Source organism: Rhinolophus hipposideros, assembly GCF_964194185.1.
Source record: "Rhinolophus hipposideros genome assembly, chromosome: 1".
NCBI classification, from domain to species: domain Eukaryota; kingdom Metazoa; phylum Chordata; class Mammalia; order Chiroptera; family Rhinolophidae; genus Rhinolophus; species Rhinolophus hipposideros.
Window position 1 is genome coordinate 108,404,278 of NC_138047.1, and position 20,371 is coordinate 108,424,648.

A 20,371-nucleotide genomic window follows, 5' to 3' on the forward strand; every position below is an offset into this window, starting at 1 on the left:
GTGGAAAACCCTCCACCCAGGGCTGCAGCCCAGAGACTGGCATCGCAGGCAAATCATTTCACCTCACTGGCCTCAGTTTCCCCATCTGCGCATGGGGGACATAAGGAGCACCCAGTTCACAGCGCTGTACTGACGGGTAAATGAAGTACCACATGTGAAGTACTCGGCTGGGCCTGGCGCCTGGCCCCTGCTCGCGGCAGAGCCACGGGATGTGTGAGGTCCCCTGGCACAGAGCTGCTGTTGGGACATTACAATCAAAACCCTGTATCTGCTCATCTGTGTTCACAGCAGCCTTGTTCTGAACAGGCACAGGTGGGCGCAACCCAACTGGTTGTCAACAGGTGGATGGATAAACAGAATGTGGTCCAACCATATAACGGAATATTATTCAGCCTTAAAAAGGAAGGACATTGTGACACATGTGACAACATGGAGGAACCTTGAGAACATTATGCTCTGTGAGATAAGCCAGTCACAAAAAGACAAACACTGCGTGATTCCACTCCTATGAGGTCCCTGGAGGAGTCAGATTCATAGAGACAGAAAGCAGAATAGTCGGTGCCAGGGGCTGGGGGAGGAGAGAGTGGGGAGTCGGTGTTAAATGGGGCAGAGTGTCAGTTTGGGAAGATGGGAAGTCCTGGAGATGATGGGGGAAAGTTGACAACAGTGTGAGTGTCACAGAACTGGACACTTAGCAATGGCTCAGATGGCAAATTTTATGTTGTGTTTATTTGAACACAATTAAAAAGTTGTGCCAAGAGGCGCTCTCTGTGTGTGGCAGCAAAACTCCCAACCAAAACGGGGAGGGGCTGTGGCTGAGCCGGGAGTGGAGGGGGCTTCGTGCCCTCTCACCACTGGGTCTGCTCTGTGGGTCAGGGAATCCCAGGGTCACCAGACAATGGGGTGCTCTGAGGGGGACTTGACAACAATGGCCTCCCTCTGACTCACGTTCACAGGGCTAAGGGAAGCGGAGGAAGGAAGGTACAGGACATTTTCCAATCAGTGTGGCTAAATTTATACCTCACTGCCTGGGACAGCGCCCTGCACGGTGGCCTTGGGTCTTTCCAAAAAACGGCTGTGTGTCCAGCTCAGGCTTCAGGGAGCTCCAGGCTGCCGTGCTCTCATGGAGACGCTTCCAGCGTCCTGGGAGCTGTGGCCCTGGGTCACGAACCCTGAGGGCCCAGCAGGAGCTCACTGGTTCCGAGGATTCTGGGCCGGGCATACAGTGGAGTGACTGGTGGACGGAGGCACATGGACAGGTGGACACCCATGTGCCTCAGCGGGGTGAGGGGTCAGGGACAGCCAACAGGACATGCACCCATGGAGCAAACGCTGGTGCACTGGGGGCAGGGACAGGGGAAGGAAGGCAGCCAAGAGGGAACAGCCTGTGCAAAGGCATGGGGTGGGGAGGAGCGTGGCCCACATGGGGCACCTCCAAGAGCTCAGTGAGCGTCCACTGAGGATGGGGAGGGCCCGAGTCTCAGCCCCTCGGCCACGCCAGGGAGACTGTCCCTGTGCAAGGTGGCTTCCGAGGCCAAGCTGACCATGTCCTGCCCTCAAAACACCCCTCAGCGAATGTAAAGTGGCACAGTTGCCATGGAGAACAGCATGGCAGCTGCTCGAAAATGGAACAGAATTACCATTGATCCAGCCGACCACTTCTGGGGATGACACCCAAAAGAAATGAAAATGGGGAGTCAGACAGGTATCTGAACCCCCCTGTTCACAGCAAAAGGTGGGAGCAGCCCAGGTGTCCCTGGATGGATGGACAGGTGGATGGAGCGATGGATAAGCAAAGCATCGTCTGCACATCCATACAGAGAGCCATGACTCAGCCTTCAGAAGGAAGGACCTCCTGACGCCTGCGACCACACGGACGAGCCTGGAGGACAGCACGCTACTGAAATCAGCCAGAACACACCAGGACAAACACTGCGCTTACATGAGGCCCCGAGAGGAGCCACATCCATAGAGACAGAGTCTAACGGTAGGCGCCAGGGGCTGGGGGCGGGGGTAAGTTGTTATGTAATGGAGACAGAGTTTCACTTAGAAAGATGGACGAGATCTGGAGATGACAGCGGTGAGGGCCACACAACAGTGCGAATGCACTTAGTGCCACTGAACGGGGCACTAACATAGTTAAAATAGTTTTATGTCATGTGTATCGTACCCCAATAAAAAAATTTAAAAATACGAAAAATAAAAAAACTAAATAAACAACACTCCCAATCTAGAAAAGGAACGAATGTGGTCACAGCAACCACAGACACCCACTCAGACTCACACGCAGCCCTGATACGTCTGCTGTGGGGGCCATCACGGGAGGGAAACACACGCGCGCTGAGGTCCACGCAGAAGGAGAGGTCGGCCTGGGGCCTGCGGTCGGCTGTGTGCTGGGGTCAGGAACCACCTCCCCTCTGCTCATCAATCTCACAAAAACGTGTGACGTGTGACATGTGTGTCACACTGTGACTCCTGCTGTTTTCCCACTGCCACTGACAACAAGGATGATGATAAACTTGACTCCCAGAAATCCAGTGAGAGTGAGGCCCCTCGAAGAGGTGGGGTCCCCCTCCGTAAGGGCCTTAGTGGCCAGGGAAAGGTGCCTGGATGTGCGCGGGAGGGAGGAAAGGGCTATGACAAAGCTGAGAAGAGAGACACACGTGTTCCCACCTGTCACCTCAGGGGGCCAGGACAGTGCGGGCAGCTGAGAGGAGCTCTGAGGGCGAGCAAACTCTGCATCAGTGCGGACGAGGCCTGGGGGTGTGAGCACTGCCTTTCTAAGCCTCTTCTCTCATTAAAATCAATGCCTGCTGCCCTGTGGACACTTCTCCAAGGTGAGTACACCTGATCTCAAGGTCAGCAGAACATCTCCATTCCCTGGCCCACTCCCTCGCCCATCTATACACATCCCCCTTCTCCTGAGACATTGCAGGGTGGCGGGAAGGGCCTGGGAAGGGACAGGCAGCCCTGGGCTCAAACCACAGCTTCTCCTCATTCTGACGATGACCTGGGCCACCCGCTTCCCCCAACCCCTAGAGCCTGAAGGATTTCTGAGGGTTCTGAGCAAACTCTCAGGAGGTCACAAACACGCGCATGCTCAGAGGAGCAATGGGCCCCAAGCAAATGTAAACTGTAGTCTCCTGGATGGGAAGAGCTGGAAAGACCCGCATCCGGGCCCAGCCAGGCCCCCAGTCAGTTACCAGCCCCACTTCCTCCCGGGGAAGCCCACAGCCACATGGGCCTCGTTCAGAGCTGTCCTGCAATTCACTTCCCTTCACCCAGGGAAACAGCGCTTGCCAAGGCCAAGGCCACTCGGGGCTGTTTGCTCCAGCAGAGTCAGGTAATCGATGTCTGCCTCGTTCCACTTCTCTTGGCCGCCGTGGGGGAGGGTACTGACAGCAGGCCTCTGCGCAGCTTTGCCGGGAGACCTATCTGAGAGGGAGACTTCGAGTTCTAAGTGAAAGGACAAGTTGCGACAATGTGCTAAGTGCCCTGGCTTGCCAGCCGGGTCCAGAGCTCCATCTAGGATTTCTTCTGTCCACATGCTCAGGGCCAAGCTTTGTAGACGTGCAGCCTGAGCGCTGAGTGTCTCCATCGTCTTGGATGCAGAATGAAGGGCCTGAGCAGGAGCTTCTGGCTCCGAGCAGGAGGCCACACACCCCGGCACAGCCCTGTCTGAAGCCACAGATCCCGGCCACTAGCGCCACCCGCTCCGAACTGCTGCGGCCCCCGGAGTCAGGCGGTGCTATGGGAAATAAAAGGTTCTATTCCTGGCAGAGCCCTCTTTCCCAGAACTGGGACAGTGAGCTGGGCCGCTGTCAGGGTCTGGGTCCTGGCCCAAGACCTCTCCCTGAGTCTCTGGGTCTCGCTAGGACATATGGCACTGAAGTCCCACTGTGTGGCTGTCTGCTCCCAGGCCAGTCGCCCCAGCCCAGCCACACCCAGGGCACAGGGACCCCATGGGCCTCATCGTGTTGCCCCAACATTGCCCAGCCGGGCTGGACGCAGAAGACCCCGCAGCTGTCTTCCACGGCTCTCTACCTCAGATGCAGCAGCCACACATCCCCGTCTCTAGCTTCACAGGTCGCCCTCACCATCCTAGGACCTGAGGAGTCACCAGATGTAACAGCGTATAAGTCAGAGAGGCTACTTCCACCCCAAGCCATCTGCTACTCTTGACTGAAATGACACAGGGGCTGTGGCTGGCTGGGCTGCCAAACAGTGGGGGTGGGCACCCTGCTGTGTGGCAGGGAGGGGGCCCAGCTTACAAACCAGGGGCCCTCGCCTGGACAGCTAGAGGAAGATGCCGCTCTCCTGACCAAGGGGCCCTGGGGCCCTCTGTGAGGAAGTCGGCCCAGTGGACCTGAAAATGCATGTTCCTAGGCCCCAGCCGGCTCTATCAGAAATCCCAGGAGTCTGCGTTTTGCAGAGCTATGGTCTCCATGCCGCTCTCTCCTCCCCACCTCTCATGCTGAGAGTCATCTGCTCTCACATTGTCACGGAGCACCGACTGCCTGCTGGAAGACCCCAGTGCACAGAGACAGGTGGGGCTGTGGGGGCTCCTGCCCATGCCCAGCACCTCACGCAGGGCCCAGCACAGACGGGGGACAGACCACAGACGTTTCTCCAGTGCCCCCTCCTCTCTCACCTCTGGGGCTCGGCACCTGTTACTGGATATCATGCCCCACTGCTTTGCCCCAATACAGCCTACGTGGTTGGTGTCACCTCCTCCAGGAAGCCTGCCAGGACTTATCACTCATGGCAGGTTCATTAACTGCCTTCTCTGTCCCCACAGCCTCCCTGAGAAGTGCTTTCTCATGGCGTGTTTTCATCACGCACTGTCTGCCTTTCTCATTAGGCTGGGAGCTCCTGGGGGGAGGGACTGCGTCAGGGTCACCTCCAGCAACTGGCCAGTGGATAGACGCTCAAATGAAATCAACACATCTGCCCCCTCCCCGCCCCCACCGTTGCTTGGTGGCATGTTAGAGACTATCCACAAGACCCAGGGTGGGACCCTAGCTTTGGGGAGGGCGTGTCCTTCTGTGAAGGGGGTGTCCTTCCCGGTGTCAGTCACTGCAGGGAAAGGAATGTCCTCACAGAGGATATAGGAACTTGGAAGAGCGAGGTTCGGGGTGAGATCCCCCCGCCACCCCCCACTCTCTCACCCCCCACACCCCCCGACACCCCCCGCCTCCTGCAGGCTGATGCACGGCCAGGAGGTGGGCTGCAGCCAGCGCTGCCCCCCCAGATCCAGACCCAAGCCCTGCTGTGACCTCCTGCTGGGCCACAGGGACACCCCTCAGAGTCGGGGGAAGGAAGCAAAGGTGCCAAAGCTCAGAGCCGGCCATCAATGGGGGCAGAAATGACCCTCAAGACCCCAATTTCCAGCAAGGTGTCCTTTGCAAGGTACCCACCTTGGAGGCTGTGGGTCCTCTTTCAAGTAAGGAAAGGGAGGGTTTCTCTAGAGGTCCCTTTCGGAACTGCCCCCACCATGGCTCCCTGGTGATGCCATTGCCCCAGGCGAGCCAGCTGGAGAGCAGAGAGCAGGCAGGGGAGCTCGGCTCTCTGCAAGGTGAGGTGGGAGACGACTCAAGTACACAGGCGGCATAGAAAACGCGGCTCGCAGGGAGCTGAGAGCAGGATGGCAGACAGCCCCGGCTGGAAGCTGACCCACATTTGATGCAGGTTAGGGAGGGGAGACGCGGTTCAGCAGAAGCCCAGAATCTGGAAGGAGGCCGCCTGAGCTCGAATGCAGCTTTCCCGCGACCAGCTGGGTACTCGCGGCAGGTTTCTCTGTGTCACCTGGCCTCTGTCTCCCCACCTGTAACACGGGCAGTCAGGTAGCCACCCCTGCCGTGCTCACGGGACAATATGAATGATACTGTCCAGTGCGGTCCCCACTATTGAAACTGTCTGTCTCTACCACCTGCAAGGCATCTTTCGTCAAGAAGCCTGAGCTCTTGGAGAAATAGAACAACTCCTAGATTCATAAGAGAGTGGGAGACCCGTGCTCTCAGGGGAGGAGGCACTGGGGTGCGAAACCCACCGCCCCCGTTTACCAGCTGTGTGACTGTGGGTAAGTCAAGCCTCCCCGTGTTAGTCCAAATGCCCCCATCAGCACATTGGCAGCAACAGTCCCTACCGCACAGGGATTTGGGGCCCTGGAGACAGAGCCTGCATAACCTCTCTACCATGACTGGCACAACGAGTCGCACCCCAAATGGCAGACGTTGATTTTTATTGGGCAAACCAACCACTCCCTTGAGCTCTGATCAGCAGCCGGCTGGGGTGGGGGCTGGCGTTCCCGAGGCTACCAGCACACACCCAGGGTATATTTAGCTCTGCCGGAGCCGGCCGGGTGCAGACATTCCAGCCAGGGACTCGCATCTCAGACCAGCTCCTAATTCCTCATTGGCGACTGTGGAATTTGCTCCAGAGCAGAACTCTCTCTCTCGTTTAGAGCTGTAGACTAAATCATCACACACACACACACACACACACACACACACACACACGTTCAGTTCCTGTGCTGGTCACATGTGGATGCCAATCACAGCCCTTGATCCGCGGTGAGAGTTCATCTCCCAAAATAGAGGACGCTGTTCCTGAGCACGAGTCGGCCGCTGCCAGACAGCTGCTCTCTAGTCGAGCCTCCCTGAAGAAATCCTGTCCCTTGCATATCTTAAGATGAATCAGCAGGAAAAAATAAAACAGCAAAGCATTAGGGGAAAAAGGGACGGTTACCCCTAACCCTATCACATTTTGATGTATTTCTTCCGGTGCGTTTTTCTTGCACATTTTGCAGAGATGACGCTGTGTATATGATTCTGGGTCTTGTATTCTTCATTTTTCCCCAGCACTGACACAGGCATTTTACTAATCCTTCACAATCACATTAATGACTGCAAAACAGTCCATCCTCTAACAGCAGTTCTCCAAGTGTGGTCAAGGGCCCCTGGGGATCCCCCTGACCCAATCAGGGGTCAGCTGGTCACAATCTTTCCCAGAATAAGATTAAGGTGTTCTTTTCCCTGTTCACTTTCTTTCTCTCCCAAGTGTCAAATGGAGCTGTCCAGAGGCTGCCTGGTGGGTGACATCACAACTGACTGAACACAGACAGGATAGGAGAATCCAGCTGCCGTCTATTAAGCCAGATATTAATGAGATTTGCAGAACTGTGAAGCAATGCCAGACTATTCACTAAAAACACTCACAGGGTAACATACAAAGGGCTAATATTCTGATTCAACGGATTCACAAATACTTCAGAATGTTCTCCATTTTGATGTTTAATACCACAAATATCGGTAATGACAGTCCACTTAAACAAAAGCTCTCTGGCATCCTCAATTACGTTTGAGATGAAGGGGTTCTGAGCCTAAAAGTTTGAGAACTGCTGCTATGGGCGGATCGCGATTTGCTCAGCCAGCATTCGGTGGCTGGATGTTCAATGTGGAGTACGCAACCCCTGCCCCCAACGACCTTTCAGGCGTCAGCCCATGGCTGTGCTTCAGAGCCTTTCTCAGAGCCGTTTCGGGCAGCGGCGTTCCTCTGTCACAGGGCACGGGCGTGGTCAGGGCTCAGGGCCCTGTGCATGACGGTGCTCCAGTCGGCAGTCTGTGTCAGCGTCGGCTCACAGGTTCGGGGGTTGGGGTCTAAACTTAGCCGAGAGGAACGTTTTCATCCCGTGAGAAGTCACTGTGTCAAAGTCGGTTCCAGAAACAGAATGCTCCGGAAAACTGCTGTAATAACTGCTGGGTAACGTTCCCCAAAGACATCCATATCCTTAGGACCTGTGAATGACCACGTGTGGTTAAAAAGGGGGGGGGCGGTCTTTGTAGATGGGATTAAATTAAGGATCTTACGGTGTGGGGTTACCCTGGATCGTCCGGGTGGCCTAAATGCGGTCATGAGCTTCCTTACGGGAGGGAGGCAGAGATCTGACCCACACACAGGGGGCGGGCGGTGTGCAGATGGAGCAGACGGATTGGAAGATGCCAGCCTTCAAGATCAAGGTTATAGTGATTCAGCCACCAGCCAAGGAGTGCTGGCAGCCACCAGAGTGGGGGGGCGGGGAGCAGATCCTCCCCAGGCCTCTGAGGGGCACAGTGCTACCGATACCTGGCCCTCAACCACCTCTCCTGGGGTGTACAGCACCTCCAGGGATGGGGGCCAACGCCCCGCTTTTCCAACCCCCGTCTCTCTCCCACAGCATCACCTGTCAGAAAACCTTCTCGCCTTGGGCTGCAATGTGCCTCCCCAAAGCGCCTCCTGCCCCCCACCCCACTTAGGGGCCAGAGTGTGTATATATGTTGCCTGGTATGTTCCTTCAAAGGCTGCTGGCTGGCTCCTCCCACTGTGCCCCTAGCAAACTGCTGTCAAAGAGACACAGGCAGAGTAGGGATGTGGGGCGGCGGGAGATGGGGGCCCAGGGAAAAAGGGAAGAGGCAGAACAAAGATCTAACGTGGCAGCCCCAGGCCTAGCAGGGCTTCGGAGGGGTCCTGCGTGGCCAGAGGGAACAGAATCAGTGGGTGGAATGAGAAGGATGGCAGGAAAGAGCAATCGAGGCACACTGAGTTCTGGGGGGGGGTGCCCCTTTGGATGGCAGAGGCAGCATGCAGAGCGCTGAGAGCACGACCGCCCTTTATCCCCCAGCACTGGGAGCCACAGCTCACCCTCACTGTACCCCAAGCCAGTCCTTGTACCGCACACCCCAAGCACCACACTGCACCCACACTTGTACCCATTAAAGGCAGGGAGGAACCTGGCTGGATGCTGGGCTCCTTGCACACATATCACATTTCCTGATTTCTGAGCACAGCAGGATGTGTGGAGGGAACCGATGCTTGTAATTCTGCACCCCACAACTACTCCCTGAGCACTTGGCAGACGAGGCCCGTTCTCCAAGCAAGAGACGAACCATTGGATCAGAACTGCAAACGAGAGTCCTGTCAGAGGGTCGTGAAGGCCCACGAGCCAATCTGGCTTAAACAGAGGAGCAGTGGACCCACTTGGTACCGGGGAAGCCAGACTGCCGGACCCAGGCTCCCCACACCCTGGGGGGTGAGACTGCGCCCCCAGAGCTAGGGAGTGCCTGCACACGTGGGCAATTCACAACTCACAGACGTCTGGGGTGGGGTGTTTCCAGGTCTAAGGGGGGCACCCTCTGGTTTAGGAGTCCATGACTCAGCGTGCGGTCTGGACAATGCCATTCCACAGGGGCCACTGTCCTTTGGTGGGGAGTGAGAGCGTCATGGAGTGTGACGGGGGTAGTGGCCACCCACCCATCCAACACGCCCTGGCTCGTCCTCCCCATCTCACCCTCCTCACTCTCCCTTGCTCCCTGGGACGACCTCCTAGGTACGCCACCTGCACTCAAGCCCCCAGTCACTTGTCGCTCAGGAACCTAAAATGAAACAGCTGCAGGACGAAGGGGTCTTCAAGCATTTGAAACTCAGCTCCAAGCTGAAGCGGGGGCCCTGGGATTGGTCCTTGCAATTCTTCCTTCTTGGAACGCCAGGCCCAGCTGCAGCACCAGCTGGGGCCTTGGAGACGGCATTTCCCAGGAAGAGCCTGCGGGACGTCCAAGGTGGGGCAGAGGGGCAGAGAGGTCTGACCGGAATGACAGCCAACAGTGAGGAGGCTGAGCACGAGGCGGGGCCCTGAGCTCCAGCCATTGTCCGTCCTTCACTGGACGGGCTTGCATAGAACCCCTTCCCATGGCAGCCCGTGTGTGGACCATCGGACAGGAGCAAGTCAGAGGCCCCGCCCTGTGCTGGGGACAGACACCCAGCGGGGACAGGAGCCAGCACGCTATGCACTGCGGTGACACTGGGCGTCGGTTTCTTGTTCTGCTGGCTGGAATCGTGTTGCCAGATCATGTCTCCAAAGCCTCGTTCTGTGCATGAGGAAACCGAAGCCCGGGAGAGCACGGCGTGTGCTGCACACAGGGTGGAGGAGCGGCGCTGGCAGGGCAGTGAGGGCGGCCAGCAGCCGGGCCGCAGTGAAGCCCTGAGCGGCACTGACGACCCACATGCGGGAGGACGGGAGCTGGGGTCTCCCCGGGGACAGGGATGGACAGGAGCTGCAAACAGGACTGTGGCAGGCTGGGAGGCAGGGGAGGGAGCAGAACCAGTGACACGGGGAGACAAGCTGCAGCCTGGCTGACTGTGTCAGCTGACAGCACAGTGGGCCACGCAGGGAGCAGTTTCAGGTTTGGCCCAAGCCGTGGAGGGCGTGTACGGCTGCCGTGAAGCCCACTGTACCCGATTCCTGTGCCACTGTGCCCCAGCCATTGACACCCCAAACACGTGAGCAATCTGGAAATGCAGGGGCTATTAGCTCCACTTTGTAGGTGGGGAAACTGAGGCAGAGAGGAGTTAAGCAAGCTGGTTGCGGGAACACGACTAGCAGGTGACACCTGAGACTGCAGCCCAGGTGTGTCTGACCCCAAAGCCACTCTGCCAGCTCAGTACCAGGCCTGTGGATGTCACTTCCCTGCAGGCTGTCCAGGACTCCCTTCACACCAAGATCCTTGGCGTAAAGGCAAAGTGAAAATGTCCCATAAGGTTTCCCTGGTGGAGGAGGGAGACGGGAGACCTCATGGCTAACACGGCATCTTCCTTGGCATAGCCCATGGCATAGCCTCCAACCCAGACGGTCTTGCTGAGGACAGTGGAAGGGACAGCACTGTCACACATACGAGGGTGGCAGTGGGCCCCATTTCTACAGATGGCTACACGGAGGGACAGAGGGAAGACAGCTACCCAAGGCCACACAGAAGTCTGGGCCAGAGGGTCAAGGCCGCAGGGAGGCACGTGGGCTTGATATGGCGAAACTCTCATGGTCCAAGCTGTCTTCGAGTGGATCCTGGGGGCTGTGCCATGAGCCAGGCAGGAGCCCCCACGGGCGGCAGAGGAGACAGCGTGCACTGCCAAGGCACAAGGACCTGCAGCTGGGCTGGCTCTGCCCTCCGGGCTCTGTGCAGGCAGGTAAAATACCTGGGGGATGGGACAATGCTTCATGGCCCGGGTGAGAAGACGGGCTGTGTGACACTCCCCTTCCTAAGCAGCATTATCGTGATGCCCCAAATAAATCAAGTCTTACCCATCCCAAACCTCAGCCACACTTTACGAGGGGCCAGTAAGTCACCATGGCAGCCAGCTAATGCATGTAGTGGGGGCGTGGGGGGAGACAGACAGTGCCACCCAGTCGGGGAGATGCGTGCATCTGGGCAGACGGGGGTTCAAATCCAGCTGTCGTTTACAAATGGGGTGACACGATGCCAGGTCCTGGACATGTGTGTCTCCATTTGCAGTGGGGATACCCAGGAGCCCCAACAAGCACTGTGACCCCCCCCACCCCCCGGCCGGGATTGCAGGAGTGTCTGGCCAGGCGCAGGGCCCCAGGGACCACCCTGTGAGGCACAGCTGCCATGACATCCAAAGCAGGGCGCTGCCGACACCCTAGAGACGGTGGTAGTGGAAACATCCCCGAGTAAACAGACACGCTGCACTCGGGTTGCTCTGCGCTGCGTACCAGCAGCCTCGAGGCCCGCTGCTTCAGGGCAGCCCGTGGCAGCTGGCACACATCTGGCTGGCCCCCTCAGCATCTCACAAGACCACATGGTCATCATCCAAAAGCATGAGCTGCCTTCTAAACACCACCCACGTTTTCCTATATTTTAACTGCCTTTTTGAGCGTTTCTCACGTGCCAAGCACTTGGCACCCTTGTTCCCAATGAAGACCCGGGGGAAAGCACAGAGAGGTGCAACAATCAATAATGCTGGCAGGTGGCAGAGCTGGAATTGGAACCTCGGAGACCCAAGTTCAGGGGAAGCTTTACCTTGTGCTGCCGAGGCAAACAAGGGCGCAAGGAAGCCCCATGTCTGTACAGAGGAGGGGTCGGGGTCAGGCTTCCGGCCAGCAGCCCAGAGCCCCGGCGGCTGATACTGTCAGCAACTGCGGCTGGCCTGGCCCTGGGGACCAGTGGCAGGGCAGACCTCTCCACAGGCTGGTCCCCTTCCCGCCCTCTCCTCTCACCACCTGGACTTGCCGATTTCCTCTCACCAGCTCACAGCTCTCCCATGACCCAGAGCATACTCTGGAGGGTCAGGGTGTGGGACAGGCAACTTCTCCGTAAGCGAGCGTCACACTACCTTTTCTGGGACAGTAAGACTGGACTTTGCATGAGTTCTTCAAATTCAGGACTTGAGACTAGAAAAGACGTCAACTCTCCCCAGACTACGTCATCGACAGAAACCATAAAGACTCAAAAGGTCTTAGGTGGCCAGGGAGGAAGGGACCCTGAACATCAGGGCAAACCAGTTCAGAGCTCGGTGATGCCCAGGCTGAGCTGGTTCCTGGGCAACGCCCATCCTTTTCAGATGCAAGTTCTGCTGACTTTCTGGGTCATGGGGATTTGCCTTCTGCTGCACTGAATTCAGATGGAGTCACACAGAGAATCTGGCACCAGAGCCACTACCTGGGTGACGCTCCGTGATGCTGTCATTCCCCGCCAGGGACAGTGGCCCTAGTGGAATGGCGTCATCTGGACCGCTAACCAAGTCACGAACTTCTACACCAGAGCGTGCATGCCGTAGAGCGGGGCGTGATGCTTTTCTTGGTTCCTCATTGTAAGAGCAAAGCACACACAATGAAGAAATCTCGGAAAAGTCACGGGCAGTATAAAGACGCAGGTGGGGAAGACCTGGCTTTCTCCCGCCTCCCACAGCGGAGGGCCACTGCTGACACCGTGATGCAGTTCCTTCTAGTCTTTTCTCCTGCGTTGTTTTTGTAGAGTTGACATCACACATGACATGCAATTTTTGTCTAAAAAACATTGCTGGTTTCTAAATTAAACTTTTCATAAGCATGTTCCTCTAACATTAAAAACTTCTCACATGCACTTCTAGACTGCTCCCCACCCCTCCACCCCCAGAACGCATGTCAGGAGGATATGGGTTTTTGTTTGTTCTCGTCATTTTGCTGACTGCCGGGGCCTGCAACAGTGCTTGGCACACAGGAGGCATTTAGTGTAAACATTTGTGGGCTGAATGAATGATTGCATGGCTAATACGTCATCACCCCCTCCACATTCAGGCAGTTTCAGCCTTTGTGCTGTTACTAGTATCGCTGAGGGGACCATCTCTGTGGCTACATCACTGCCTACACTCGGGTTGGGTGAAGGACTGTGTCTCTGTCCCAAATACTGGGACCTGCGCCAACAGAGTAGGGACTAGGGCTCAGGTTCTCGCTCCGCCACTTACTCTCCTTGACCCTGGACAGGCCTCGGATTTCCCTCTGGGACGGTGGGTGGGTTTCCCTCTGGGACGGTGGGTGGGACGGGCGCGGGCTTCAGGTGCCTTTTAGCGCCAGGATGCTAACACAGTCGCCATGGCAACAGAAGCTGACTGAGCCAGACATCCAGGCTCTCCACCTGGCCCTGCACCCCTGTTATAAGTTGAATTGTGTCCCCCAAAAATCCATATATGGAAGTCCTAACTCCACAGGACCTCAGACTGTGACTGTATTTAGAGATAGACCTTTACAGAGGTAATTAAGGTAAAATGAGGTCATTGGGATGGGCCTGAATCCAGTATGCCTGGTGTCCTTATAAGAAGAGATTAGGACGCAGACACACACAGAGGGACAGCCATGTGAGGACACAGGGAGAAGGCGGCCATCTACAAGCCTAGGAGAGAGGCCTTAGAAGAATCTAAGCCTGCCCACTCCTTGATCTTGGACTTCCGGCCTCCAGAAGTGTGAGAAGATACATTCCCACCATTTAAGCTCCCGGTCTTCCTCTGGTACTTTGTGAGGGCAGTCCTGGAAGAGCAGTCATCCCTCCAGAACTTCTGACCACCTGGGGATCCGCCTGGCAGACCTGCAGCCGCCCGGGGAGGATCAGAGAAAGCATGGGTCTCGCTCAAGGACCTGGCGCCCATGGGTGGCAGAGCTGGCACAGGAGCCCCTCCCAATTCAGGTTTGTTTCTCTGCCCCACCTTGTCCCGTTGTGACCACGTGGGCTACGATATTATGAAGCCACCACCACACTCAGCGTCATCTACTGGGCCCCACCATATGTGGGCAGGCACTTCGGGCGGAGCTAAGGACATTCCCTCCACACCGTGGGGAAACTGGCGCAGGGAGGCCACAGCGAGTGCGCGGGATTTGGATCCAGGCCTGTCGGCGCAGAACACCATCTCCTAATTTCCCTGGCCACTCGAAATGAACAAGCAACAAAACAAGTGGGTGACTGCATGGGGCCTTGGTGTCACGTGAGTCATCTCAAAGGTGTCCTCGTTATCAGGCTGAGGGAAGACACTCCTGCTGCCTGATGGCATAAAGGAAAGGGGACCCTCCTAAAGGGGAGGTTGTACAAGTTGTCTCTGTACGAGCTTGGACTATCCAGCCCATCTCAGCAGCTGGAGACGGGGCCACATGACTCCCAGCCACACCTGCTGGTGCCGAGCTCCAGAAGGATGCCAGCCTTCCATGGGGAGGGCCATCAGGGGACCTGCCCTGGATGACGGAAGCCCCAGACTTGCCAGATGTGCACAGTGGCCGGATATCAGAGCCAAGTGCCAGGGACAAGGGACCATACAGCTCTCCCCCACCTCAGGTGTAGTTAAAATTACTTCTATGCAAATAATGGGCTGGTGACAGGGCTGGGGCCTGAGCGACAGGTGGATGGGAGAGTATGCTCACTGCTAGTTCCAAAGAGCTGATTCACTCAGGAAGACGAACTGGCAACGCCCATCTAAGCTATTAAGGACCTACTGTGCGCGGGGTTTCTCGTACCTTATCCTCTCCAGATAACCAGCACGACTGCTTCTACATGTCAGCAAGCCAAGCTCAGGAAGGTGCCCAAGACCACCACATGGTCACCATGGTTCAATCCCAGTCCCCTTGATCTTTCCAGCCATGACCCCCACGGCCCCCAGTGCCCACATACTCCTTCTCCCAGGACAACCACCAATGGGGAGGGATGAAGTCTCCTTCCAGGGTTCTCCTGGTTTATAGGAGGACCATAGGTATCAATTATGGCCACGGAAAGCCCAAAATTACCCTGTGTGCACCCTGCCATTATGCTGGTCTCCCATTAAATAAGTGTGTCTGGAGGCCCTGCAGAGTCTGGGGGTGCCTTGCTCCCAAGCAACCTTCGGATAACAGGTTGGCCATTTCAGAAACCCTCTTCTAGAGAATTCTGTCTCCTACAGCCTGCCATTTGCTCTCAGCTCTGCAAACGCCCACTGCCAGTGTCCCTCTTTCCTTGGTTGGGAGGGGAAGGGGACTCCTTCCCCTGGGGAAGTCCCTGGAAACAGCACTCCCAGGCTGAGAGCACACAGTAAGCGCTCACTAAATGCACACTCCCTCCCCAGTCCGATTCCCCTCCCCAGGGAAGCGTCCCCACTGGTTTTTGCACCTCCTCCAAGAGCCAAGCTGCAGTCTGTGCAGAGACGGGATCAGATGAAAGAGCATCGGGAGCACCCGGTTCGAATCTCCGCCCCGCTGTGGGAACTGAGCAAGTGATAAGCCTGTGAGCCTCCGTCGCACCCTGAGAAATGGGGTGCCGGGCCCCACCCTGCCGGGGAACGCACGGACCAGCCCTCGGCCCGGGGCCGGGCCCCAGCAGGCTCTCCACCGCAGGGCGCTCAGGCCGAGTCCAGACTCACCCGCCCAGGCCCCCGAGCTCCGGGTCTCAGTTTCCCCGAGCGCGTTAGGCGCGGCTGGCTTGTGACGACGCGGGATTTTCCAAGGCCGCACGGAGGCCGCACAGGGGCGGTCAGACCTGGTGGGTGCGGCGGGCGGCACCAGCGGGGTGCGCGGGGTGGGGGGGGCCAGACAGCCAGCGCGGGAGGCGGGCGAGTCGCACACACCTGTGGGCTCCGCGCCCCCAAATCTGCCGCGGGCGAGGCCGGACGCCCCCCACCCGGGACCGCGGCTCTGCGGGAGCCCCGCAAGGGCGGCGCCCCCTGCCGCAAGGCCCCCACGCCAGGATCACAGCTCCCCGAGTCTCGGCGCGAGGCGGCGCGGTGCGGCTCGCCGGGACCCCGCCGCCGACCGCAGCCTGCGGAGCCCCGGGACCGGTGACAAGCAGAGGACAGGCGCCGTGCGGACAGCCCCGCGGCCACCGAGCCCGCGCGGTGGGCGGGAGCCCCAGTCTGCGCCGCACAGCTCCGCGCGCGGGGCGCAGGACCCTCCGACTGCAAGACCCCGGAGCAAGTTGGTGGAGCCGCGGGGCGAGTCCCCCCTGCGCCGCAGGTGCAGCTCCCCAGTCACTGCTGCGCCGCGACGCAGCTCGGGGACCGGCCGGTCCCTGGTCCCGGCACTCACCCGCACTCATCTCCGCCGCAGCTTTTAGTCGGGCCGTCCGGGCGCCGCTGCAGCCGCCGCTCCTGGCCGCAGGTGCCGCGCTCCGCGGCGCGACCGTCGGTGCCTCCAGCGCTCGGCGGCTCCGCGCACCGCCGCGCCCGCCCGCAGCGTCGCCGCAGCCTCTCCGCGCGCCGGCCCCGCCCTCGCGCCCCGCCCCTCGCGCCCCGCCCCCGGGCGGCCCCGCCCCTCCCCCCCCGGGCGCACCTTGGGAAGTGTAGGCGCTGCGCCCCCAGCGCCCGCCTTCAGGCCCCAGCCGCCGCTCCGACGGACTGCAAGTCCCGGCAGGCCGCAGTCCCGCGCGTGCGCGAACGGACGCCGCCGCTGCGGCCTCGCCAGCCCCTCGTGGGTCTGCGGAGCTGTCACCGGGGCCTTGCTGGTGGCCTCGCTGGCTGCCTGGCTACCGCCAGCTCTTGGCGACCCGGGGTAGCGAGGAGGGCGCCCTAGGAGAAAGCGAGCTTGCTGCAGCTCTTGTTGAGTCGCTAGGGGCCTTGAAGACCTCCTCGGCCCACCCCCTCTTTCCCCCGTTTTCGGAGAGGGAAACTGAGGCAGGAGCGGGGCACGGCAGGATTTGCCCACCTCCCGGGCGAGGCTTGAGCAGTGTGCGATACGGACGCAGGGCTCCCGACTGCAGCTCTAGGGCTGCGCGCCCCAGGTTCCCGGCGCGCCGCTCGGCTGGCGCCTCCGTCTGGCTGGGGTGGCGCCCAAGGAGGGGACGCGTCACCCCCCCCCCCCAGGTCCAGGGCAGCCCGGCTCCCAGTCTCCCTGCAGTGACGCCAGGCACGCAGCACAGGGGACGGGTACAGGAGAGGGAAAGCCCCCGGGTGGGAGCGGGCGGAGCCCACTGGTGCCTTGTGCTAACGACAGGGGGCCGCAGAGAGTGCAGAGGGCCTGGACTGGATGAGCGGTCAGGGGCAGAATCTCTGGGACCTGGCACTGCATGGGGAGAGGGGCCACAAAGGATCGAGGGCTGGCCACAGAAAATGTGGGCTCTGAATGGGAAACCGAGGCAGGAGGAGATATTCCTCCCCGGTTGCCATGGCTCCTGGGGGGAGCCGAAGTCTTGCAGAGCCAGCCATGGCCAAGGCCAAATGGCCCCAGTCACACACACCCTAGAAACCCGGGAGGCCTGGCTGCCTGGCTGGGTCAGCAGCTGCAAAGCTCTGGTGCCCGCCCGCTGGGGCCGTGTGCCCATAACACAAGTGTGATGTGATGGAAGAAACACTGGAAGGGGTCAGATGCCCTGTTCCCAACCCAGCTCCCCCATCTCAGTGGGGTGGCCTGGAGCAAGTCCCTTCCCCTCTGGGCATCAGAGCCCAACTTGTGAAGTGGTTCAGTGAAGGACCCACTGTTGGCTGAGAGCATCACATTTGAGTCATTGGTCCTGGCTGGGCAGATGCCAGCCACTAAGGGTTGGAAGCCCCCAGGGTCTCACCACCTGGTGGGGAGCCTGGCTTCTCCATCTGCTCGTTCAAGGTACCTAACTCTGTGCCTCAGTGTTCATCATTGGACCTGATAGCCATCCTCACCTTTAGGATAGTTCTGAGGATGACGTGAGCTAATGAGTGCCGTTCCCCAACATGAGATGAGGTCAATAAATGTCTTTGATATTATTGTGCTATTATTATTATTCTCAGTGCCTTGCACTGGGCCTGGTACAAAGTGGGCATTCCACAAATATCTGTTGAGTAAAGGGAGAGAAGGATGGAGGGAAGGAGAGGGGGTGGGCGCACCCCTGCCACCCCTCCCCTTCTTTAAGCAGCTCTCCATCTAGCTCCCCCACAGCCTGTTTCCTCCCTGGCAGAAGCATCAGCCCCACATGTCTCCCAAGGCTCGTACGAGCCTCCTGAGGGTCTATGGTTTCCTACACACAGCCCGGTGAGATTGGCGGGGACGTCACCATCACACCAGTTGCCCAAGGGAGAAACCAAGGTGTGGGCGGGCACTTGCTTCCAAGTCCCTATGAGTCAGAGGGTGGACATGAGTGGCCAGTTCCTGGCTGGTTCCAGAGCTCAGCCTTCCCTCTGGCCACCCAGACCCCCCGATGGAGCTAGCCCTGCTTCTCCGAGCCCGCAACTTCAAACGAGGCAGGGATGGGGAGTCACAGCACTATTCAGCCTGGAGGGACCCCAGGGTCGTGGAGTTCTGGCACGTTCTTTCACAAGGGCAGAACCTAAGGCCCACAAAGATCCTGGCCAGAGTCACCCAGCAAGTTAGTGGCAAGGGAGAGACCTGACACAGGTCCTGTAGCTGTGCCACCACTCCCTCTGCCCTCACTCCGGTTGTTCCCCAGCAAGGTGGACTCCAAGGGGGGCAGGCCTGCTCTCTCTCCTCCTCCTGTACAAGCCCCGAGACTGGTTGGTTTGCACAGATTGAACTGACTTTGGTTCTCATCCCAGCTGCGACCTCGGGCAGCTTGCTTGCTCTCTGTGTCTCAGTTTCCTTGTTCTTCAAACCACAGTACCTGTCTCAGAGGGATGTTAGGAGAATAAATGAGTAATATAAGAAAACACTTCAAAGTGCTTGGCTCAATAAATGGTGTCATTATTGGTATTGAAACAGACTAGGGAGAAGCATGTGCTATCACTAACCTTAAAGCCTGTTGCCTTTTCTCATGTTTTCCTTCCATCCATCCATCCACCCACCTACCCAACATTTATCCATCCATCCATCCACCCATCTACCCAGTCATCCACCCATCCATCCATCCATCCATCCATCCATCCATCCACCCACCCACCCACCCACCCACCCACCCATCCACCCATCTATCTATCCATCCATACATACATACATCCAATAAGTATTTAATACCTTTAGTGTACTGGGCACTGTTCTAGTGAAGAAAATAGACAAGAATTTGTTTCACGAGTCACATGAATCACTGTAGAAAATGCTGCCACCTGCTTTTCAAGGGAGGGGTGTCAGAGGGCCTTTGAGCAGCTCCTTGACACGAAGAGGCCCCAAACAGGCTAACAGTCAAATCAAGATCCTTTCAACGTTTATTAAAAGTGCATTTAGAGGAAAAGCTGCAGCTTGATGGGTACAGATGCAGAAGGCGGGGGCCACAAGGCAGCAGGAGCTTCCCTTGGTTGCCTCCCAACCTTCTGCTGCCCAGCTCACACCTCCTGCCGACAGAAGGGATACCCTGCATGACCCAGGTCACTCAAGGAAGGCAGTGTAGGGGCCACCCCTGCTCCTTGAGGGCCCCTCCCACTTCAAGCACTTGTCTGTTCACCCTGGGGGACTGTTCATCTCATTTCACTGGGGGAGATTCTTTCAAGCCTCTCATAGGTGGGTACCCTAGGCATTGGGGCCCCTCCCTCCAGCACCAAGCCCTCTCTCGCCACATACATCTTTGCCTCATCATTCCTACCTAAATACCATGGACATGTTTCATTTGGTTTGAGCCTTCCCATGACCCGTAAAGCAGGGCTCTGGCCTTCCTACAGGCTTGGAGACTCACTCTGGGGAAGTGTAGGATGGGCGGAGCTTTCCAAGGCACATTGGGACTAGATCCCCTGGTGGGAGCCCCCAGCGGCAGCACTGGCCTTTGTCCCTCCAGGATGGGTCTCGGGCTCTATGCCTCCAGCCTCTTCCACTCTCAAGGCTGTAGTCGGGATTTGGTAGCACTTAGAGGTGGCATTTCCATCTTTCCCCTGCTTTGTGCCCGGGGATCTCCTTGTTGAAACCTGGGCCCCAGGACGATTGTGGTACAATCAGGGCTGACATGTCAGAGCACCTGGGCCCACCAGGGGACCTGCCTGGTGCCAGCAGGAGGCCAGGAGAGGATGGCAAGAGGTGGGTAGGACCTTGGGGCAAACACGGGAGCTGCATCCCACCCCACGTCTTCTCAGTGTCCTAACCACTTATCGTGTGGTATGGGTTGTTCTGGTGACGGAGGGACAGAATATGGGGAGGGTAACCTCAGCACCCTGGCCCAATGGGTTTCAAGCCCTGCAGGCCAAACTCTGCTCTCCTGTGGCTACTAGG

The 20,371-nt window shown here is 58.2% G+C and overlaps 1 protein-coding gene across 25 annotated transcripts in view; it reads right to left on the minus strand.

Annotated features, from left to right (window-relative positions):
* ABLIM2 (actin binding LIM protein family member 2) overlaps positions 1–16,514 on the minus strand; it is a 123,857-nt gene extending 107,343 nt beyond the window's left edge. For 23 of the 25 annotated variants that reach the window (XR_013993908.1, XR_013993909.1, XR_013993910.1 and 20 more), the window contains exon 1: positions 16,343–16,508. Coding sequence is in view for 13 of the 25 variants with exons in the window: in XM_081058127.1 (XP_080914253.1) it covers positions 16,343–16,352 (10 nt within the window). In the remaining 12 variants the exon portion in view is untranslated. Of the gene's footprint in view, positions 1–16,342 lie in introns of all 25 variants that reach the window. The other 2 variants (XR_013993907.1, XM_081058128.1) reach the window with 2 other exon arrangements.
* Positions 16,515–20,371: the final 3,857 nt, after the last annotated feature.